At 37.5% G+C, this 22,480-nt stretch overlaps 1 protein-coding gene across 5 annotated transcripts in view; it reads left to right on the plus strand.

The window, feature by feature from the left end:
• The window catches only part of LOC138699566 (diacylglycerol kinase eta), a 187,237-nt gene that overhangs the window by 7,002 nt on the left and 157,755 nt on the right, over window positions 1-22,480 (plus strand). For all 5 annotated transcript variants that reach the window (XM_069825559.1, XM_069825560.1, XM_069825561.1 and 2 more), the window contains exon 2: window positions 20,083-20,193. In XM_069825559.1, coding sequence (XP_069681660.1) covers window positions 20,083-20,193 — 111 coding nt within the window. The remainder of the gene's footprint in view (window positions 1-20,082; window positions 20,194-22,480) is intronic.

Consider the following 22,480-nt stretch of genomic DNA (forward strand, 5'->3'; position numbering starts at 1 on the left):
TACAAATACAATTTAACACAATAATTACAATTAATAATAAAACATAAATAAAATACCTAATTTGACAATACAACCTACATAATATGTATAGGCCCTACATAAGTTTCAATAGTCTTTCACTTTACTCTCATCTCACTCACTGTAGTGGCACTATGACGCATTTCACTGACACTTTAGGACACATTTCACTGACACTATAGAACACATTTCACTGACACTATAGAACACATTTCATTGACGCTATAAATTATCACTGATCGGAACTATTCACTACACTGTAAAACCATAACTTCACTGACTCACCTCGCTTCATTGATACAACAGTTCAAATAAGTTGAAATCCGTTTTACTCATTGCACTTCTCTGACCGAGCTTGATGCCCTTCTTCTTTGGCGTGATCGTAGGCTGGCCTTTTCCTTTGCTGAAATAGTACGCTCCGTAGTGCATAATGCTCTCGTAGTCGTACTCGAAGCTGTACGTCGTGTTTTCCAGACTCTGTTTGTTAAAATTTATCTATCATCTATAATAGTAAAAATAGGCTGGTGTGTTGTCTGGGAGTAGTACGGGTTTTCGATGCTGATCTAAGTTCTAAGAGCTTGGAGCTCCGGGCCCAAGAAGGATGGCCCTCCTGTAAGCGTCGGATTCTCGATTGTCATCTGGGCCGTTGAACTTTTGGCCCGCTCCCACTTAGCGGAATCGAATCGAACAGAATTTATCCTCACAATGTATTTAAATGGAAGATAGCAGAAAGCGGCGTGTCGAAGCGAATCGAATCGAATAAAATTCATGAGCCAGAATATTTATTCCACTGACGGAACAGAATTTCGCGTTTCGGCTATGATCGTATGTTTTCGTGAAGTCTTCGGGAAAAAACAAATGAGTCATATCCATTTTTGATAGCGCAATTTCTTTATTGAAAATTATTGCTGAAATAGTATGTAGATACAGACTTCATTGATTGAAAGCAATACTTTCCAGCTCTTGTCTTTCCCTTTTCAACAAAAGGTTAATATATGTAATGCTTCTCAAACCTATTTGGATCTATGGATGTTCATTATGGGGATCGGCTTCTATAAGTCAAATCAAGCGTATTCAAACATTCCAAAATCGGGCACTAAGGATAATCACTGGAGCACCATGGTACATGAGAAATGAAACACTTCATTCAGATCTAGATCTAGCCAAAATAGAGACTGTAATTCATTCTTCCTACACACGGTTATATGCAACTTTGTCAACACATTCTAACAGCTTAATCAACCAGATTCCTCGGAACTTGCCCCCTGCACGGACTGATCGTCGCCTCAAGAGGAAAAGACACTGATTTGTTGAGGCTGTGAGGAACGTTAATGGACGTCATCCTCTCCACAAATCTCATATTGTTGAAATCTTAATTATTTAAGCACAATATTGATAGTACCAATGTACAAAAGTTGTCAAATAAATTATATATATAAATATATATATATGTATATATATATATATATATATATATATATATATATATATATATATAAGAAATAGTATGTAGGCCTATACAGAAAATTACAATTAAATAATATCCGTTATTGTATGACAAAACACAGAAGTACTACCATAATAATACTCCCGTGATAATGCTTGAAGCGAAATAAGTAAATTACCGGTAACGGAAACATTAGGTAGAAGTTAAAACCCAAAGCAGCGCTAAAGAACGGAATTTTGCCTCACCTCTGAGAATATAGTCAAATAAAGTGAAAATTCTACACATATCCAGTATTTCCTTTTCTTGTTTAAAATATTTATTTCTTTTCTTTTTGCCTCTTCACATAACTGTGCTAAAGCCATTATGCGATCCAGTTTAATCTGTACATGCTTCGGTTCGCTTCGATTCCACTAGATGTGAGCGCCCGCAGACGTTTCGATTCGGTTCGATTCCGCTAAGTGGGAGCGGGCCTTTAGACATTCACCGCATATAGGGCGTACACTGGCGTTCAAACTACCTGACCCTTACTATTTGATTATGATCGATAATTCGTGTAAGTGTAGCTTCTTGAAATAGTTATTATCTCTATTTATTATTATTTATTTATTGGTCGACCAGCAAACTTGCTATACAGACCACTGTTAAATTATGGAATATCACATACAGAATATCATACTGAGGTTGGCTCTAAAGGCTCCTCTAAGTAATTTAAATTAGTTAATTAATCATTTTGTGAATTATGAGAGTAAAAATATGATAATGATTCCCGTGTTAAATTTATGAAGAGTCGTCAGTATCGCTGAGAAAGATGTTTTGAGGAAGTTTCCTTTTAAGTCTAGCTGGCTGACAAGATCTTGCTCCAATGTTATATGTTACAGCTCCAGGAACGTCAGGAAGTTTGTTGAAGAAGGATTTTGATATTGAATGGATGTACTGTTCTAGTGGAAGAATTCCCAATTCTTGATGCAGTTGTTGATTTATTACAAACCAGGGGGCATTTGTTGCTGTTCGCAGGAACTTGTTCTGGGGAACTTGTAGGCGATGCATGTGTGTCTTATTTGCAGTCCCCCACACTGGCGCTGCATAAGTTAAAAGAGGTCGTACAAGCGAGGTGTAGAGTAGCATTGAACAATCCAATCCAATTTGTGAACGTCTATTAACCAAGGGATATAATTTTCGAATTCTGGAAGAGACTAGTATAACAATGCGAGTTATATGGGCATTCCATGTAAGTTTCGTGTCTAATAATAGTCCCAAATATTTTACAGCTTCTTGACTAGAGAGCCATGTAACTTGTTCATTTAGAAGAATCAAAGGAAGTGGATTATGAATAGGCCTTAAAGAGAAGATTTTAGCTTCTGTCTTGGTAATGTTGAGTAGTAATCTCCAGTCGGAGAACCATTTAGACAGCTCCTGTAAGGATGTCTGAAGAGTGCTGATTGCAGTATTTAGGTTACTATGAGAATAAAAGAGAACTGTATCATCAGCATACATAGCTATGTGTGACGGTTGTAAACATGGAATGTCATATGTGAAGAGATTGAAGAGAAGTGGTGACAGTATGGATCCTTGTGGTACTCCGGCTAAAACTGGACGAAGCGTTGATTTAATGCCATCTATACGTACTGAGAACTGACGCTCAGATAAAAAACTTTTCATGATGCGTGTGAGATAGTCAGGAAAGCCAATTCTATATAATTTTAGCATGCCAGACAGTATCAAATGCTTGGGTAATATCCAGAAACACAGCGGCAGTATACTGTTTTTCTTCAAAGCCTTTTATAATGAATTCAGTGACTCTTTGCAGTTGATGTGTTGTAGAATGTTTCGGACGAAAGCCAAACTGAAAATCTGGTATTGTAGTTATTAGCTCTATGAATATATGGCGAAGGTAACAGTCAGTGTAGCCAGTAGTACATGAATATATCCGTACTATAGAATTCAAATTTTCACTCCCCTCTAATGATAGTAAAGAGCATTAGGGTTAATGGAAACCGCTGATACTGTCAATTATGAGAGTAATTTATACTTAATCTACAGCACCATTTTCCTCAACACGTTTTTATCCTTCCTAATAATAGTGTCACCTACTGGGAACTAGCGGAACTATTACAAAGTTTATCAATTAGTTATATCTTTGGTTCTGACTTGTTCCGTGGTTAGTAAGTTCTTTTACACGATCAGAAAATCGTAGGTCAGATATCTTTGAACACCAGTCTACACTGGCGTTCAAAGATACCTGACTCCTACTAATCGATAACGATCGATATAATTTGTTTGCCTAAATGAGGCGTTTTCTTTTAGATATTACCTCTATGAATAGATGGCGAAGATAAGTCAGTATTGCCAGTAGGAAATAAATATACCCGCATAATAGAATTCAAAACTATTGGCGACACTGACCGCTATCTTCGGCATCTATTCACAGAAGTAATAACTAAAATAGCCACACTTACACGAACAAATTATCGATCACTATCGGATAGTAAGGATCAGGTATCTTTGAAAGCCAGTATACCAACAACATACGTCGACGCTCTCACATGGCGGGCTCAGCATGATGCAGGGCTATCGCAGAGATGTCACAGAACAAGTACAAGATAAGGGACAAACATCCAGACCACACCGGGAATCGAATCACGGAGCTCTTGGTTAAAATCCGCACACGTGATCCGTTGAGCCATATCGATGGACCCAGCCTTCCTCGGCACTTCACAGAAACTAATAAAATCCTAATTTCACACAGTTATAGGTTGAATTTAATGAGTTTTGGTATGAAGTTTCACAGCACTGTATAATAGCTTAGGGGATGGAAGTGGAGGCATACGGTATAAACTTCACAATCAAAGAATGAGTGATGGTTGCTCGTTCATTTATACTCGTGTATCGCTTTGATCATATGAAATTTAGCGGAGTTTTGTTGACGCTTCTATGGACTTCAGAGCTGTTAGTGGTTTATGCACAAATGGTGCTTCGTCTCATTTTAGTGGTTTCTAGGAAATTCTCGATTAGCCGATTTCCAAATAATTGGTTACTCGTAGTGGATTCATTACCTGGACTGCACGCTCTCCGGGCCTGAAGTCCATTGATTTTTACTTTCTGATTTGAAAAGAATATTTTTTACTCGGCTTTTTAACTATATAAACTATTACGTTGTTTAACGTCACAATCTTCTCTTTTACTGAAGACAACAATAGTAATATACTACTTGTATAATTGGTTTATTTTACGAAGCTTTATCAACTGCGATGGTTATCTAGCGTCTGAGTGAAAGGAAAGTGATAATACCTGCGACATGAGTCCAGGGCCCAGCACTGAAAATTACCCAGCATTTACTCTAATGGTCTGAGAGAAAACCCCGGAAAAACCTCAGCCAGGTAACTTGTCCCAACCAGGATTCGAACCTGGGCCCGCATGACAAGTGGGATTTTATTCACGAGTGGAATATTTAGTTCCAGAAGCGCAAGCTGAAGGTAACAATTTGAACGAGTGCATAAAATCTGTTTACTGTTGTGTGGTATACAACATGTTACTCAATACCGGTACGATGTTTAATAACTCGTTAGAATAATAATAATAATAATAATAATAATAATAATAATAATAATAATAATAATAATAATAATAATAATGTAACTTTTATAAAAACAATAATGCAATTTTATTCTCACACCAATAATAATCACTTTCTACAATTTAATTCTGCTCCCGTCAGCAATGGGATTTGCACTCCACACAGCAACACAGTATTCGTTATTGCACTCAACAGACGACAGTGACAATTTACTTGGATTATTGAGAACAATAATGAACTGTTAATCTTAACTAATGTTCACAGAGCACTATTTACAAATCAGAACTGTCAGTTCTCAGTTCACAGTTAGTTTGCCCTGGCTAGTTCTTCTAGCTCAGTCACTCGAGTTCACAGTATCTCGAACCCCAGACCTTCGAACTCAGGTCCCCCAACTGAGGTCTACTGCACTCAAACTCAGGACTTCGGACGCTCACACAGCTGCGGACACACTCAAGTCGAACTCCGGTCTCGAAGCTGGCTTCACTGCTACACAAGACTGGCTGGCTTGCTGTCCACCGACTATAACAACAACAACTGCTCAAGTTCACTCGCGTGTCGTAATTTATAACCAAACCATAGCTACGAGAATGTACAGTTTCCCTGGAAAAAGATGAGACGATTGAATATTCCTAAGTCTCAGATGTAAGACACTGCGCATGATCGGAGACCAGAGCACCGATACACAAGATAACGAATATTGAGTTACTTAAATTCAGGCTATTTGGTTTGTTACTAGCATCGTTCCGAAATTCAATTAAAAAACTGCAAAAATATGATAATATTACGTAAATAAAAGAAAAATATATACATAAATCGTGTAGTTAAATCGACAATGGACCTTCATAACTAGATGGACACTCCGCACAGAAAGGAAAGCTTTCATATCGTTTCCATAGCTCAGACGGTAAGACTTCTGCGTGTTGTGTAGAAGAGTGCGAGTTCGATTCTTAGTCTACACAACAATTTTTTTTTGTCTAAATAACGTTGAAATAGCTAAGTCACGTTGAAATATAGTTTTACAAAGTCCTGAGATTAAGTGTTAATGATCGCAAACAATACAAAATTACAAGTTATAATATTATAAACGTTAATCTAATGAATGCATTTATACACACACATATATACAATGTAAATGCATATATATTAAAAACTAACAATTAAAATGAAATTAAAAAAATATATAATAATAGACAAACTTTTACAAAGGTTTAGAGTCCTTAGGCTATGTCATTTGTTGAGTAATTATTACAATAATTTATTAATAGCTTTCCCATATGTGTAAGAAATGCACTCGCAAAAAACAATTTTTGTTAAAAGTATGGCTTTGGATTATTTCATTCTCACCCCTGCAGTTAATTTTAACTATTTTATCTACGTGTTTGCATTCAATTTTATTCATGTTATGATTGAATGTATAAGCACTGTTGCAGTTATTGACTAATTACATATATTAATAATAATTATTAAATACATCTGTTAAGTAACCAATTGCAGTATCTTTTGCAAAATCTTGAATGTTTAAGTTGTCAATAATATTTCTGTACTATATACTATAATACGTTAAAAGAATTTGCAATAGATTTGGGATCCTCTACTTTATAATCATTGGTTTTAATGAAAAAATATTTTCTTTCTTAGGATATCTACAAGTTTAAATTTAATAATATTACGAATAGGTTTAATTGCATTATCTGAATTTTGTACTTTTCTACTCAAATATATTCTATTTCCCTCTTTCATAATTTTTGATAAATTACATTGTACTTCTTGCAGTATTTAAGAACATGAAGATCATTACATTGCAACTCATTACATATAGATTCTTCTTTTTAATACATGAGATTTTGAAGTTCCTGCGTTATCTACATGTTTTAACTTTTGAATTTTTTCACAACATTGAGTGGAGAACATCCACTGAAGTGATTATGAAATTAAGTGAAAAATTCAATATATTTACTCTTAATATCAGTAGTACCAGTATCATATATGTTTTTCCAAGATTCATTTTGTAGACATAAATGTAAATAATCACTAGATACAGCAATTACGATCCTTTCTTAGTGTTTAAATTAATATTTTGAAATTGTTCAGTGACATTGGAAACACATAGGATTTGTTTATCATGGTCAGACAAGCCATTGATTATAGGTTCTGTCGAATAGGAATTCAGTCTAATTCTGTGTACAAAACGTTTATCAATGGCTGTGTTACTTCAGCTTGTATGCTATGGAAAAATGACCTTACGAATAAGGTTTCCAGTTTCAAGGAGTGAATTTAATTTACTTTTACGGAAAAGTTCCGAGAGATAATCTATGTTTATGTCACTACAGATCACAAATTCCATATGAGATTTCTAAAGTCTTTTCTTTACAAATTCAATGTTGGCTATAAATATTAATAAATAATGTAAGAAATATGAATGATTGTAGTTATAAGTCTGATTTACATTATAAAAAGCAAGAAGTTACATTCCTCGGCAAGATTCGAACTTTCGATGTTTGGTTTTGTCGTCCAACGCACAACCACGGACCTATTCAATGCTTATGTTAATAACATACAATTTAGCTGTAGCAATGTGGTGTCATAACTTGGGGTTTGTTTATTTAATGTAATTAGATTTAATTTGATTAGTTTCGCAACAATTGGACTTCCTGTTATATCCTGTTATTTAGATATTTAATTTAGGGTTGATTTATTAACTCTTACTATGCAAGATGCCTCTTATTTCAATAATTCTATATCATGTTAAATAGTCATTGTCTACACTAAAGTATTATCGTCATCTCTCATTTCTCATCGTAATGGCGAACCGACGTGACATGAGACAGCGAGTTATAGCTCTAGTTGAGGCTGGATATGGGGCTAGATCTGCTGGCCGTTTGGTCGGTGTTCCTGGAAGTACAGCCGCGAGATGGGTTCATCGTTACCAAAATTTTGGGGAGGTCGAAAATCGCCCTATTCCTGGGCGTCCGCGGATTTCTTCATTGGAAGAGGATGCTCTTTTATTCGAGACAGTTCGACAGGACCCCTTTCTGACTGCTAACGAAATAAGAGCAGCATCTAACTTTCCCGGCTCTTCACAGACTGTGATCAGCAGGTTGAGGAACCGCGGTATTAGGAGCCGGAGGGCTGCGCAAATGGAAATATTGGGGGAAGCACAAGCTGTCGACCGTCTTGCCTTCGCTACCAATCGAGTGGATTTCGATTGGAGAAATGTAATTTTCTCCGACGAAACAACCATCTCGAGTGATTACGAAGGTCCTGTCCGTGTCTATCGTGAGGATGGTCTCCGACATGATCAGCGCTATGTGCACCGACGTGAAAGATCGGGGCGCTTTAGCATATCGTGTTGGGGGTGGATGTCTTACGATGGACCTGGCGTTATAGAACGCATCGATGGCCGGTTTAATGCAGAAACTTACGAGCACATTCTGGAAAATATATTCCTTCCCTCCGCCCGAGAACGTTTTCCCGAAGGAACATTGCTGTTCCAGCAGGATAACCATCCCGTGCACTATGCTGCAAGCATTCAAAGATGGTTTCAAAGGAGACCCGAGATCGAAATCATTAATTGGCCTCCGAAGTCACCTGATTTGAATGTCATCGAAAATTTATGGGCGGAATTGAAAAAGAGAAGGATAGCCACCTATGCCCACCGACGCCCTCGAAATCGAGACGAATTGTGGGATCAAGTTGTTGACACCTGGGAAGATCTCGCCGGGGATCAGAACTTATTCCACAATCTCGTGACATCCATGCCGGATCGACTTAGAGCTGTAATAGAAGCTGATGGCATGTGGACAAGATTTTAAGTTAACAGGTCTCTTTTTGTTTCTTATGATTTTTGTTTGAGGAAGAATACTTTTAACTTCCAAGTAAGATTTATTTTTTTTTGACAAGGTTCAGCCCACTTGTAAGACCCAGAAATTGGGCATAAATTATTCCATATTTTTCGACAAATTAGACAGTCGAGGAACTCTGAACAAATTAATTACACCTCAATAAAAAAAAAGTTTTACCTGGGATCGCACACGAGACGTTTCGGTTATACAATGGAACCGGCACACTACTATATGAGCTACCGAGACAAGACAGTGATAGCAGCAGTCCAGAATGTAGATCCCTTAGCAGGCATTTGCCATTCGGTACAGTGAAGCAATGATATTTTGGGACTCGAGCTATGTTGTGAAATCCTGGCCTTAAATGGCAGTCTTCTTCGTGATCCTTATTCTGGTCCTTGTCCTTGTTGTGGTCCTTGTAACAATTCTTGTACTATCTGTCATGTTATGTATCCCTACGTCGATATCGAGTGAACCGCGCTGTAGAACTTTAACTTCCGACGACCAAGAACCGTCTCATTCTTTTTCAGGGTAACTGTACGATGCTAGAAATTTCCACGGATGTCCAGAGATGGCACTCTCGAATTCTCTGGATTTCTCCCCTCTCTGCCGCGTTCGCTCTCTCTCCTCTCCTCTCCTCTCCTCTTTACGCCATAGCACATGTTCCAGGAAGCAGATGCGCGCGCAACTTCCGCGCCGAACTACGGCCGACCTTGCCCTTCTTCTGCCGGTCGTGAGATCGAATCTCACGTGGCTGTCACAATAATAATAATAATAATAATAATAATAATAATAATAATAATAATAATAATAATAATCAGCCCGTGAAGGGCCTAGACCGACCAGCCGGCTCCAGGCCTCACGCCCACATGGGGAAGCAAAGGTGGACGATCATCCAACCAGAATGGAGGTATCGTGTGGTTAGCATGTTGATCCCCCCAGGCGTTATAGCTGGCTTTCTCAACCGGATTTCGCTACCTATCGTAGCTCCCCAAGTTCATCACGATGCTGGATGGGCACCGGTCCCATACACTGCACTGGCCGAAATTTCATGAGAAAATTTCTTCATCACGAGGACTCGAACCAGCGCGCATTCCGTAACGCGAGTCCTAGGCAGGATGCCTTAGACTACTACGCCACGGCGCGGGATAATAATAATAATAATAATTTAATATTAAATACCTGTTTACTATGCAATGTGTTTCAAAGCATTCGTATCGCTCTCTCTTCTCAAAAACTACATGGCAGTTTATTTTTCTGTTTTCTTTGATTGTAAATAAAGGATGAAAGAATAAAAAGTTTTAGTAAAAGTTGTTTCTTCTTGAAAGTTCTGTTCAAAGATACCTTACACGACCAAAGTTCTCATTTGAAAATTCAGAGTTGATCTTGATTATCCCTACTTCCGGTTTCTCCCAGAAAATATAGATTTTGGTAATGAAATTTTTTTGTGCGAACAGCCAGTGTCATGTATAGTTTTCGAGAAAAAGGGATGATACGGGTGCTTTTTAAATTATTTTATTTTACGGCGCTTTATGAACTGGAATGGTTATCTAGCGTCTGAAATAGATGAAGGTGATAATGCCGGCGAAATGAGTCCAGGGTCTAGCGCAAGTTGCTCAGCATTTGCTCTTAATGGGTCCAGGGAAAACCCCGGAAAAACCCTCAACCAGATAACTTGTCCCAACCAAGATTTGAACCCGGGTCTGCTCGTTTGACGATCAGGAATCCAAACCGTTACTCCGCAACGGTGAACTACTGGTGCTTTAAAGCATCCTGTAAGTTATACTGTATATTCATGTTACTGCTGCTAGGAACAACGAAACAATAAAAGTTTACAAAATCCTCTCGTCGCTACAGCATCGAGTAACTAAAACAAGAAATAGAAATATCCATTCCTTGTTCCTAGCAATGGTAACATGAATGCATGTATATCTTTATGCATTAAATATCAATATAGCAACGGGATATTTTATTAGGAAATGTTGGATAAAGAAATTTTTTTTTAATGCAAAATAAATTGACTTTCGTTGTTATAGGCCTACACTCTCTAATCAATGAAAAACGTACCGGTGTTTAATATTCTTAGGAAAGAAATCAACAGTGACAGTTCTCATTTGTATCTGTTTTATTAAATTGATTTAACGTATAGTCTAATAAAGGACAGATTTGCTACGTCTGTGATTCAACGCTAGCTCGCTGGTCTTTCATCCTGGCGGGCCCGGGTTCGATCCCCGGTTTGTCGTTATGGAATTTGTAGTGGACGAAGCTGACGTTACAGATTTTTTCTCGGGTCTTTCGTTCCACCAACGATTTCCTTATTTTATTTATCTTCTATAACAGTTAAAAATATTGGATGGGTAAAGTATTGAGGGTAGTAGGATTTAAGGGACTATTGGGGCAATCATTGCATATAGGACGGACAATGGGCCAATATGAGCCTAAGTGCAAGGTCCATCCCGGATCCGGTTCTCGAGAAGCCAGCTAGATAGCCAATGCCTGATTTTGTTTTAGTCTTCATGATTTTGTAACACTGCAATTGCTAACATGTTCACGTCTGGGAATAATGATGTGTAATCTACCTTTTATGCAAGAAGATTTCCCCCGTAAACATTATGAGAAAAATGATAGAGAGTAGGAAGATAGTCGTATATTCACGTAAACATTACTTACTGGCTTCTAGGGAACCCGGAGGTTCATTGCCGCCCTCACATAAGCCCGCCATCTGTCCCTATCCTGAACAAGATTAATTCAGTCTCTATCATCATATCCCACCTCCCTCAAATCCATTTTAATATTATCTTCCCATATACGTCTCGGCCTCCCTAAAGGTCTTTTTCCCTCCGGCCTCCCAACTAACACTATATGCATTTCTGGATTCGCCCATACGTGCTACATGCCCTGCCCATTTCAAACGTCTGGATTTAATGTTTCTAATTATGTCAGGTGAAGAATACAATGCGTGCAGTTCTGTGTTGTGTAACTTTCTCCATTCTCCTGTAACTTCATCCCTTTTAGCCCCAAATATTTTCCTAAGCACCTTATTCTCAAACACCCTTAACCTATGTTCCTCTCTCAAAATGAGAGTCCAAGTTTCACAACCATAAAGAAGAACCTATAATATAACTGTTTTATAAATTCTAACTTTCAGATTTTTGGACAGCAGACTGGATGATAAAATCTTCTCAACCGAATAATAACAGGCATTTCCCATATTTATTCTGTGTTTAATTTCCTGCCGAGTATTATTTATATTTGTTACTGTTGCTCCAAGATATTTGAACTTCTCCACCTCTTTAGAAGATAAATTTCCAATTTTTATATTTTCATTTCGTACAATATTCTCGTCACGAGACATAATCATATACTTTGTCTTTTCGGAATTTACTTCCAAACCTATCTCTTTACTTGCTTCCAGTAAAATTCCCGTGTTTTCCCTAATCGTTTGTGGATTTTCTCCTAACATATTCACGTCATCCGCATAGACAAGCAGCTGATGTAAGCCGTTCAATTCCAAACCCTCTCTGTTATCCTGGACTTTTCTAATGGCATACTCTAGAGCGAAGTTAAAAAGTAAATGTGGCAGTGCATCTCTTAGCTTTAGCCCACAGTGAATTGGAAACGCATCTGACAGAAACTGACCTATACGAACTCTGCTATACGTTTCACTAAGACACATTTTAATTAATCTAACTAGTTTCTTGGGAATACCAAATTCAATAAGAATATCATATAAAACGTCTCTCTTAACCGAATCATATGTCTTTTGAAATATATGAATGACTGATGCACTGTATCCTTATACTCCCATTTTTTCTCCATTATCTGTCGAATACAAAATATCTGGTCAATAGTTGATCTATTACGCCTAAAACCACACTGATGATCCCCAATAATTTCATCTACATATGGAGTTAATCTTCTCAAAAGAATATTGGACAAAATTTTGTACGACGTCAACAAAAGTGATATTCCTAGAAAGTTACTACAGTTAGTCTTGTTCCCCTTCTTAAAGATAGTTACGTAAACATTAAATGTATTTATTTCTTCTCTGAATTAAGCAGGTGTTGATGAGTGTGGGGGGTGCATTATCGTGTTGCAACAACATGATGCAGTTCTTTTCGATCGTTTTCCTTCAGTTGAGGCTGTAAGGTGTTTGAGTTGTTGGCAATAAATGTCAGCAATTATGGTTACATTGGGAAGCAACTCGTAGTACACAACGCTACGCATTCTTTATCCCACCAGACGTATAAAATCGTCTTCTCTGGATGTTGCGTTGAAGCAGAACCATTTTCTTGCAGTGCTTTCTCAGATGCCATTCTCCCGGTATACTGCACAAATGTTACGAGCTGCCATTGCTCCTTTATTAAACTCAAACAGAAGAATACAGTCAACTCCGAATATAGTTTTTTTATTTTAGTAGGTTATTTTACGACGCTTTATCAACAGCTTAGGTTATTTAGCGTCTGAATGAGATGAAGGTGATAATGCCGGTGAAATGAGTCCGGGGTCCAGCACCGAAAGTTACCCAGCATTTGCTCATATTGGGTTGAGGGAAAACCCCGGAAAAAACCTCAACCAGGTAACTTGCCCCGACCGGGAATCGAACCCGGGCCACCTGGTTTCGCGGCCAGACGCGCTAGCCGTTACTCCACAGGTGTGGACTCCGGATATAGTGAACCTCTGCGGACTTGCATATTTCGTTCACTATATCCGAAGTGTCTCTCCCCTAAAAACATAAATGAATGAAATTGTGAATAAGAAAATAAAATATTTCATTTTTGTGGATACTGTATATTGTTGCTCACAGTTGATTTACTTAAACTATGCTGTCGACCCACGTCCGCTTGCGAAAGACCACGTTCAATGTCACTTATAATATTCGCCTTATCTTCCGAAGAAAACACTTACTCTTCGACATTTTTATACAGTGCATTCACTGTTGTAACACCAGATCAGGTAGAAATGACAAACGCTGTTATGGTGTGACTGTGTACTCAGTCTTGGAATTTCCCGGGTCACTTAATGGAAACTGGGAGAGGGTTGATGGAGTTTGAAAGCCATCGAAATCTTACCTCTGGACATAATGTCCGTCCCCTTTTAATAAAAGAAGGCAATTTCATTTTCCGTTGTTTCGATGTTGACGCTATCCGTCATAATTGAAATGTTTCTGAGAACAAAAGGTAACCCTTTGACGGTGGAGGATTAGAAATAGCAGTAGAGTAGAGTGCCTGAGAACAGAATATCAACCCTTCGATGGTGGAATGAGGTAAGTCGTCACGCGTTGCCTGGATTTACATTACAGCTCACTATCTAGGAATCACTAATCGTACCTTTGTCATTTGACTAAAGGAGTAAGAAATTTAGGATGTTGTTCTCAACATATTCTTTCAATTTTTTTACAAGAAGATCCGACTTCAAATAAGAATTTGTGAAGATACAAGGTTCACTATGACCGAAGCGAGTGTCCACTATAAACGGAAATATTAATGTACTTTTTAATGTTTTCGAGTCGGAACCAACGATTTAGGTTCACTATAGCCGAATGTTCACTATATTCAGAGTTGAAAAAATAATAAATAATTTAATGACAAGAGCAAGAATCTTTTCCAAGTCAAATATATTAATTTATCATAATGAAAACGTGGTATTGTACCAGCAATATCTATTGCAATCCTTTTTATTATACCCATATACAATTCAAACTTCCGAGGCATACAATTTTACCCTATCAATCAAATTATGTTCTGATTGATAACAAATATTGTAATCCTTATAAACCATATAGAACCTATAAATCTTGAATGGAAATAAAACTTAATAGATATCAACTTATTACCAATACTAATCCTAGAAATTTCATATCCAAATAGGCTATATCGAAAGTGTTCATTTTTTTTCCACTTGTACTTAGCCCACAAATAGCACAAACTTTCTTCAAATGCGTAAAATTCAAGGCATATTTACAAGCACAACACTCCAGATAACAAATGACAAATGACAAACGATAAACAATCTCCTAACAACGCAGTGTTGTGATGACGAACAAAAACGCTACGAACTTGCACATCAACCTAATATTATTATCGTTAGGTTTTAACTATGTTAAAATGAGGGGAAGCTTGTGAATTTGCGAAGAAGGTCACTTGTTTGACAATGGTTGCGAACAATTTGACATAAGGATGCATTTTTGGTTGGTTATTTAACGACGCTGTATCAACTAGCTTATATAGAGTCTATGGGATTGGTCATAGCTAGATGGTATTTGGCGAGATGAGGCCTAGGATTCGACATAGATTACATGACATTCGCCTTATAGTTGGGGAAAACCTCGGAAATAAACCAGTCGGGTAATCAGTCCAAGTGGGAATCGAACCCACTCACGAACTCAACTTCGTATCGGCAGGTAGACGCATACCGTTAATGAAAAAGTAGCTATGCCAAACATATAACTGATATATATATATATTTTTTTTTTCTTGTGGAATCATCTTAACTCTGTTGTTCACTCAGCATCAATTAATACTCTCGGAACAAGGTTGCCAGTGGATTCGACAAACAATCGAGATTTTTAACATGTGAGGTCTGTGATAGGGTGTTGCATGATTCGTATTGCTGCAGAAAGAACTGGAGCTTGAAACCGAAACCATTTTGGGTGTAATTGTGAATATAATATGTAGTGATAGCATTATTATCAGTCATAGTGATAGTGCCAGTGATAGTGATATGGAGTGATGTGTACAGGATCAGCTTCGTGTAATGATAGTGCTATTAATTTCATGTATCTGATACGTCACACATCCCATCCTTGCATTCGCCTTGTTCGCCTTTCATTCCCCTTGTTCTCCTTGTATTCACCTTGTTCTTGTAATGCCCCTGTTTTGCTTGAGTTCCCCATGTTCTCCTTGTGTTGTTTTTCTTGTATTCCTGTTGCTCTCATATTCCCCTCGTTCTACTTTTCCCTTGTTGTCATTGTCTTCCCCTACTTCTCCTTGTATTACTTTTGTTTTCCCCTCATTCTCCTTGTATTTACCTTGTTCTCATTTCTTCCTCTTGTTCTCTATGTATTCCCTTCGTTCTCCTTATATTCCCCTCACCCTTGTCTTCCCCTTGTTCTCCTTGCCTTCACCTTGTTATCCTTGCCTTCCTTCTGTTCTTCTTGCATTCACCTTTTTCTCCTTGCATTGTCATTGTTATCTTTGTATTCCCCTTGTTCTTGAGTTCCTCTTCTTCTTCTTCTTGCCTTGCCTTGCCTTGCCCTTGTTTTCATTGCCTTTCCCTTGTTCTACTTATTTTCTCCTTGTTATCGTTGTCGTCCCATTGCTCTCCTTATAGTATTCTTTTGATTTTTCTCCTTGTATTCCCCATGTTATCCTTGCATTTTTCTTGTTCTCATATTCCCCTCGTTCTTCTTGGATTCCCTCTGTTGTCCTTACTTTCCTCTTGTTTTCCTTATCTTACCCTAGTTTTCCATGTATTTTTCTTTTTCTCACTGTCTTCTCCTTGTTCTCTTTGTAATATTCATTTTGTTCTCCCTTTATTCCCCATTTCTTCTTGTATTCCTCTTGTTCGCCTTATAATAATAATAATAATAATAATAATAATAATAATAATAATAATAATAATAATAATGATTTATTTTAGCTGGCAGAGTTAAGGCCGTAAGGCCTTCTCTTCCACTCAACCAGCAAAAAGTGTATATACATATGCATGAACTTACAAAGAATTCAACGATTTGATTAAGTGAGAGTTACATGTATACAAGAGTTATATACGAATTAAACAACAAAATACTATGAACTATTAATTAGACACTGAAATAAGCTGTGTAGCAGAATTAAGCTAAAATACATAGAATGTTAATATATTTCAAATAATATTAGATAATAGAAAGAGATTATTATGAAACAATTTTGAAAATACAGCACTATCAGGATGATGTCTAAAGAATCAAGTAACAATGTAGTCAGTGATAGTTTAAATGAGTAAGATTGGAGTGAAATGCTAATAAGGTTATCTTTTAAGCTGTTTTTAAAGGTGTTTATTGTCTTGCAGCCCCTAATACTTTGTGACAAGGAATTCCATTGACACGAGGAGGATACTGTAAAAGATGATGAATAACAAGATGTTCTATGAGGAGGTATACTTAGCGTGCCACAGATAAGTGATCTGGTATTTACGTCGTGGTTAGAGTATAGATAGGAGAAACGAGGCGAAAGGTAATTTGATGTTGAGGTGTGCAGAATTCGATAGAGTAAAGACAAAGAGTGTAAAGTTCTGCGTTCTTTAAGTCGGAGCCACGAAAGACTTGTGAAGGACGGTGATACGTGATCATATCGTCGGATGTTGCACACATATCTGACACACATATTCTGAGTTCGCTGTAACTTGACTGACAATTCAGAACTTAGGTCACTTAACAAAAGTTACAATAATCGAAGTGCGGTATTACTAGGGTTTGTACTAGGGTAAGTTTTAGTTGCTGGGGCAAGAAGTTTCTCAAGCGACTCAAACCGTGAATGGAGGAACAGATTTTTTTTATCGTTTCTTTAACTTTCTTTAACTTATAGTCCCCTTGTAGTTGTATTCTCCTTGTACTTCTTGAAGTCTCGTGTTCTCCATGTATTCCTCTTGTTCTCCGTGTTTCGTATGCTGTTTGTCAAAAGATAGCAGCATAGTTAAGTTATGCACCTGTCGACAGGTGATCGCACTCACACGTAGTTCTATGCAAAGATATGCAGTTTAGTAGAGCCATGCACCTGTCAATTTTTTGTAGGTACTGTTAGTTGTAATACTCATATTTATTCATGTGCGAACTTTGAAAAAAGGAGAGTTTGATTTGATGTTGTGCAAGATTCGTTTGTCAGCGCGAAAGAACTCTTCAACTCCTCGTTATAATAGCCTATCCTGTCAGTGTCACTGCCAGATTATAACGGAAGGCTCCAGTAAGTATCTTATTAGCGAAGTTCCATTATGAGCTCTACTTGCAGGAGGACGCACGATTATAAAGTTTTGCTGTGTGTGCACCAGTGACGAAGCTAAGGTGTAAATACTGGGTAGGCTGAAAAAATCTGCTCGTCTTGTATCTTTTTATACAGCAAATGTTTCTCGGCTTTTCTATAATTTTTTTTTGCGCTATATTTGAAGATGATGGCCACTCATTTTCACCCCCAAACAGAATACAGGTATAACAGTACAACTCAGTTGTCTCAGAGCACCGTTTTAGTCAAGGATATTTCTTATAGGTTACCATGAAAATTGAAATTTCCTATTTTGTCTTCCTCCATCCGCTATTTTATTATGTAAATGTGATGTTGATCTATCTTTGTAAATTCATTTTGTTTCATACGCCCAACTTGAAAACGGTTTCTCTTTTAATTCTGCAAATAATGACCTCAATGTTTTCTCAGTATGAGACATTTCACACAAAATTAATATGTAAAAAACACACACACACACACACACACACACACACACACACACACGTATGCACTTTTGATTAAACTAACACTCAACAATGTAGCGCAACACAGAAAACTAACATAGCGCGGCGAATTATATCGCGGTTGAGGCTAGCCCCACATGCTGCTACTGAGTCTTAGAGCGTATTCCGAAACTCAGCGCTGAGCAATCTGATGGCATCACGGTGTTCCGAATTTGAACGATGACGTCACTGATGCTCCACCGGTGTCGCACCGGTTCTGTCAGCTTGCAGAGGTGGTCGCAGTCTCCATCAGCCGCCATCAGTAAATCTAATTGGTTCTTGTTGGTGTGTTCTGCTTTGGTTCTGCTGTATTGTATGTAATGAGCACAACGTAAAAACAATATGTTAATGGCTTATGAGCGAACATGTCAACGGACCAGTTATTACTACCGGTTCAAGAAATAAATTGTTTATGCTCTCTCTTCTTTGAATGAGATGACAGTACGAGATGTATAGGGCGAGAATTAGCAAACGAATGACATCGTTCACTGTTGTGTCGTGGTGGTGTGTTCTGCTTTAGTTCTGCTGTATTGTTTGTAATGAGCACAACATAAAAAACAATATGTTAATGGTTTATGAGCGAACATGTCAACGGACCAGTTATTACTACTGATTCAAGAAATAAATTGTTTATGCTCGCTTTTCTTTGAACGAGATGACAGTACGGAAATTTCGTAAAATCTTGCTATTGTAGCACAAACAACAACTTGTACAGCCGCCATGACAGCCATCGAACTTCCAGCAGTTTTGTTCCTATTTCGCTGCAGCGTGACGTCATTGTTGTCCACCGGTCCGGTGAGATTCGGAATACGCTGTTAGCGAATCGACACCCCCTTCTCCCCAGCTTCCCCAGCGAATGCCGTTGCCTGTGAGCGAGGCGATCGCGCCTCTCAGTGAGGCTTCTGCCACAAGCCTCCCGCAGTGGTATGACTGCAAACAGTAATTTAATATATGGAAGGATCGGAGTGAAACCAAGTGTTATGATGCATCATTATTACGAACTTATACTGTTACTAGATGTAACTCAAATTTTCTGGGTAGGTTAAGCAGTGACGTCGCCAGGATCAGGGCAAGGGGGGTGCGGATGGGGTGCGAGATTTAAAAATGGGGTGCGAGTTGTAAAAATGTGGTACATAAAAAATCCAAAATGTTTTCTCATGCACTTGCGCTCATACTATACATCTGTTTATTAATATTACTACGTATTATTATTATTATTATTATTATTATTATTATTATTATTATTATTATTATTGTTCATCATATCCATTAAAATACATTAAGGGACGTAGTTTTCTCACATCCAAGAAATTTTGTTTGTTTTTGTTCTTCAAAATATCTTATGTCTAGAATTTTTTAAAATAAATTGCCCTTTGGGGTGCGGAAAGGGGTGCTCCGATTTTTTATGGGGTGCTTGCGCACCCTTTCGCACCCCCCTAGCGACGTCCCTGAGGTTAAGCCACAAAAGTCTCTTAAAGAGCTTCCCCACTAGCTGTGCACAGTTGCGATTTATAGTTTGGGATGGTCAGAAAGATAAAGAATTGTGTCAGATCAACGAAAGTCGAAGCTATCCGGAATCGCGACCTAGTCAAGTAGAGAGGATAGAAGATAAAATATGCAAGTAGAAGAATTAAATAGAAAGGAATGACGAGCTGTACTGGATACTATACAAGTTGGTAAATTTCTGTAGTTGAAAATGTTGAAGTGGAAATTCCTATTGCAGGCCGCCACCAAGGAGGGCTTCCTGATGAAGCAGACCTGGTCCTTCCAGCGATGGCGGCGGCGCTACTTCAAGCTCAAGGGGCACAAGCTCTACTATGCAAAAGACACCAAGGTGAGACGCACCTCTTATGTTTTCATCTCTAATTTCTAAACGGACCGTTAACTCGAAAGACTTGTCATTCATCGCTTTCGTGTGACTGTCAAATGGTTTACTCCAAACTCCTCATCGATATCGTAAAAATGCACGATCTGCTAGCTTTTTTGCGAGTTTTAATTTGCGTTGAAAGCTATCTCTGGACAATTTTGAGCACTACTTACGTTGAAGAGACACTCCAGCGTTCGATTTCGTGGCTGTTGGCAGAGCTCTGTCTTTCGACGACCGCAGACCGGAGTTCAAATGTCGACAATGACGAGTTCTACAGAGCGCGGCAAATAAGACTTGACCCTGGTAACGTGCTTGTTAGCTCATCGGCGGGAATTGATAAGCAAGGAGGCATAGTGATGGCAGTCCGTGGCTAAACACGATTGGGTTCAGATCACTAGACAATGGTCAGCAGTGTTGTCAACTGAAATGTACGGAAAGTCGCTAAACAATAGTTCGAAAGTAGCTAGATTCCTTACCAATAGAGAAAACTTTTATTTTTGTTGCTAGAGAGTGCTGCAAAAGTCGCTAAATACCTATTTCAGCAATATAACTTAAAAGCTAAACGAAATTGTCTCCAAAAACAGGTAAAAGTCGCCAGATTTAGCGACAAAGTTGATAAATTGGCAACACTGGTTGTCAGTTTCGTTGTGTTTTCACAAGTGGCCGTGGCATCTTCAGACAAATAGTGTTTTCATACCATAATTTTCACATGATATCAAATACTATTTGTCTGAAGATGCCGTTTTAGGCGAAAACGTTAACAATAGATGTATTTGATGTAAACTGTTTGTAAGATTACATTAATTGTGATAAGACTGATTTATAGCTGATTATTTTAGCAATAACATTATAATTGGCTTATCTGATACTTTACAATGAATTGCAAACTTGTAAAACAAAGTATTGCAGCAAGAAAAATCGATTTAGAAATTTTTATTGAAATAAATATGAGTATTTTCGTCATTATCGATACACAAAAAGTTCTTCTCAGCATATTGTCTGCCTGTCTATCTCTGTGTACTAATACTATTAGATATACTTTGTTCAGGCGCACTGTTAGCGGAACGGCTAAATTGTTGGCTTTCCACGCTGGTAACCCGAGTTCAAATCCCGGTGAGTCCAAGTGGAATTTGTGGTGGACAATAACTATGCTCCGTGGTAGATTATCTCGGGGTATTCCCGTTTCCTCCTATCGGCATTCCACCATTACCCCATTAATCATCATCACAGATAATGCGTTGCTATATAGTTCGCCTTCCATGATGCACCGAGGGCAATGCCTGCGGCGGCAGAAGAAACTACAGCATCGTTCCATCGCTCATACATGAGGACGCTTGCTTGAATGACACAAATTGAAGTACCCGCCATTGGATAAAAACATTTTGTTCATAGTAACTACCGTACGACTAAGTTACATCCATCCTGGAGCATCTCCGTCAACTCTCCCTACATTATTTTAACGCCAAGGTAAAGTTGTTTTAATACAGAAGCTAATATTTAACAATATTCAACGTTAATCTTGGAACCAAGATTCCTAATATTTTGTTTACTTTTACCTTCTGTTACGCGAATGTCAGGTTATCCCATGACGAATCCTGGAACTCATCTCGCCAAAATACCATCTACTGTCATTTTATTGTATGGCAAGATAACCGCGCAATTGACAAAACGTAGTTAAATAACATTAAAATGACATTAAAGAAAATAAGCATATGAATTATTACATAAGTAGGAAAACACATTTAGAAAGTATGTGTTGAATCCTTGTAATTGTATCTTTATTTATCTCTTTTTTACATTTGTATTTGTATCTGTATTTTTTAAATTTTATTTGTATTTATGTCTGTATTTATTTCTTTGTCATATTTATTTATTTGTTTTTTAATTTTATTTATGTCTGTAACTTGCATTTATGTCTGTATTTATCTCTTTTTCATTTTTTATTTTTTAATTTGTATTTATATCTATTTATCTGTTATTTATTTTTTTTATTTGTATTTATTTACATGTATATTTATCTCTTTTCTAATTTTTCCATTTTTCATTTGCATTTATATCTGTAACTTATATTTATATCTATATTTATCTCTTTTACATGTTTCTTTCTTTTTATTTCTTCATTTGTATTTACATCAGTCTCTTGTATTTACGTATTTATTTCTCAAATTTGGCATGTATTTATGTCTTGTATTTGTATCTATAGTTATATCTATTTCATTTTTGTCATTTTTTCGTTTGTATTTATGTCTGTATT

This window comes from Periplaneta americana, chromosome 5, assembly GCF_040183065.1.
Source record: "Periplaneta americana isolate PAMFEO1 chromosome 5, P.americana_PAMFEO1_priV1, whole genome shotgun sequence".
Classification (NCBI taxonomy): domain Eukaryota; kingdom Metazoa; phylum Arthropoda; class Insecta; order Blattodea; family Blattidae; genus Periplaneta; species Periplaneta americana.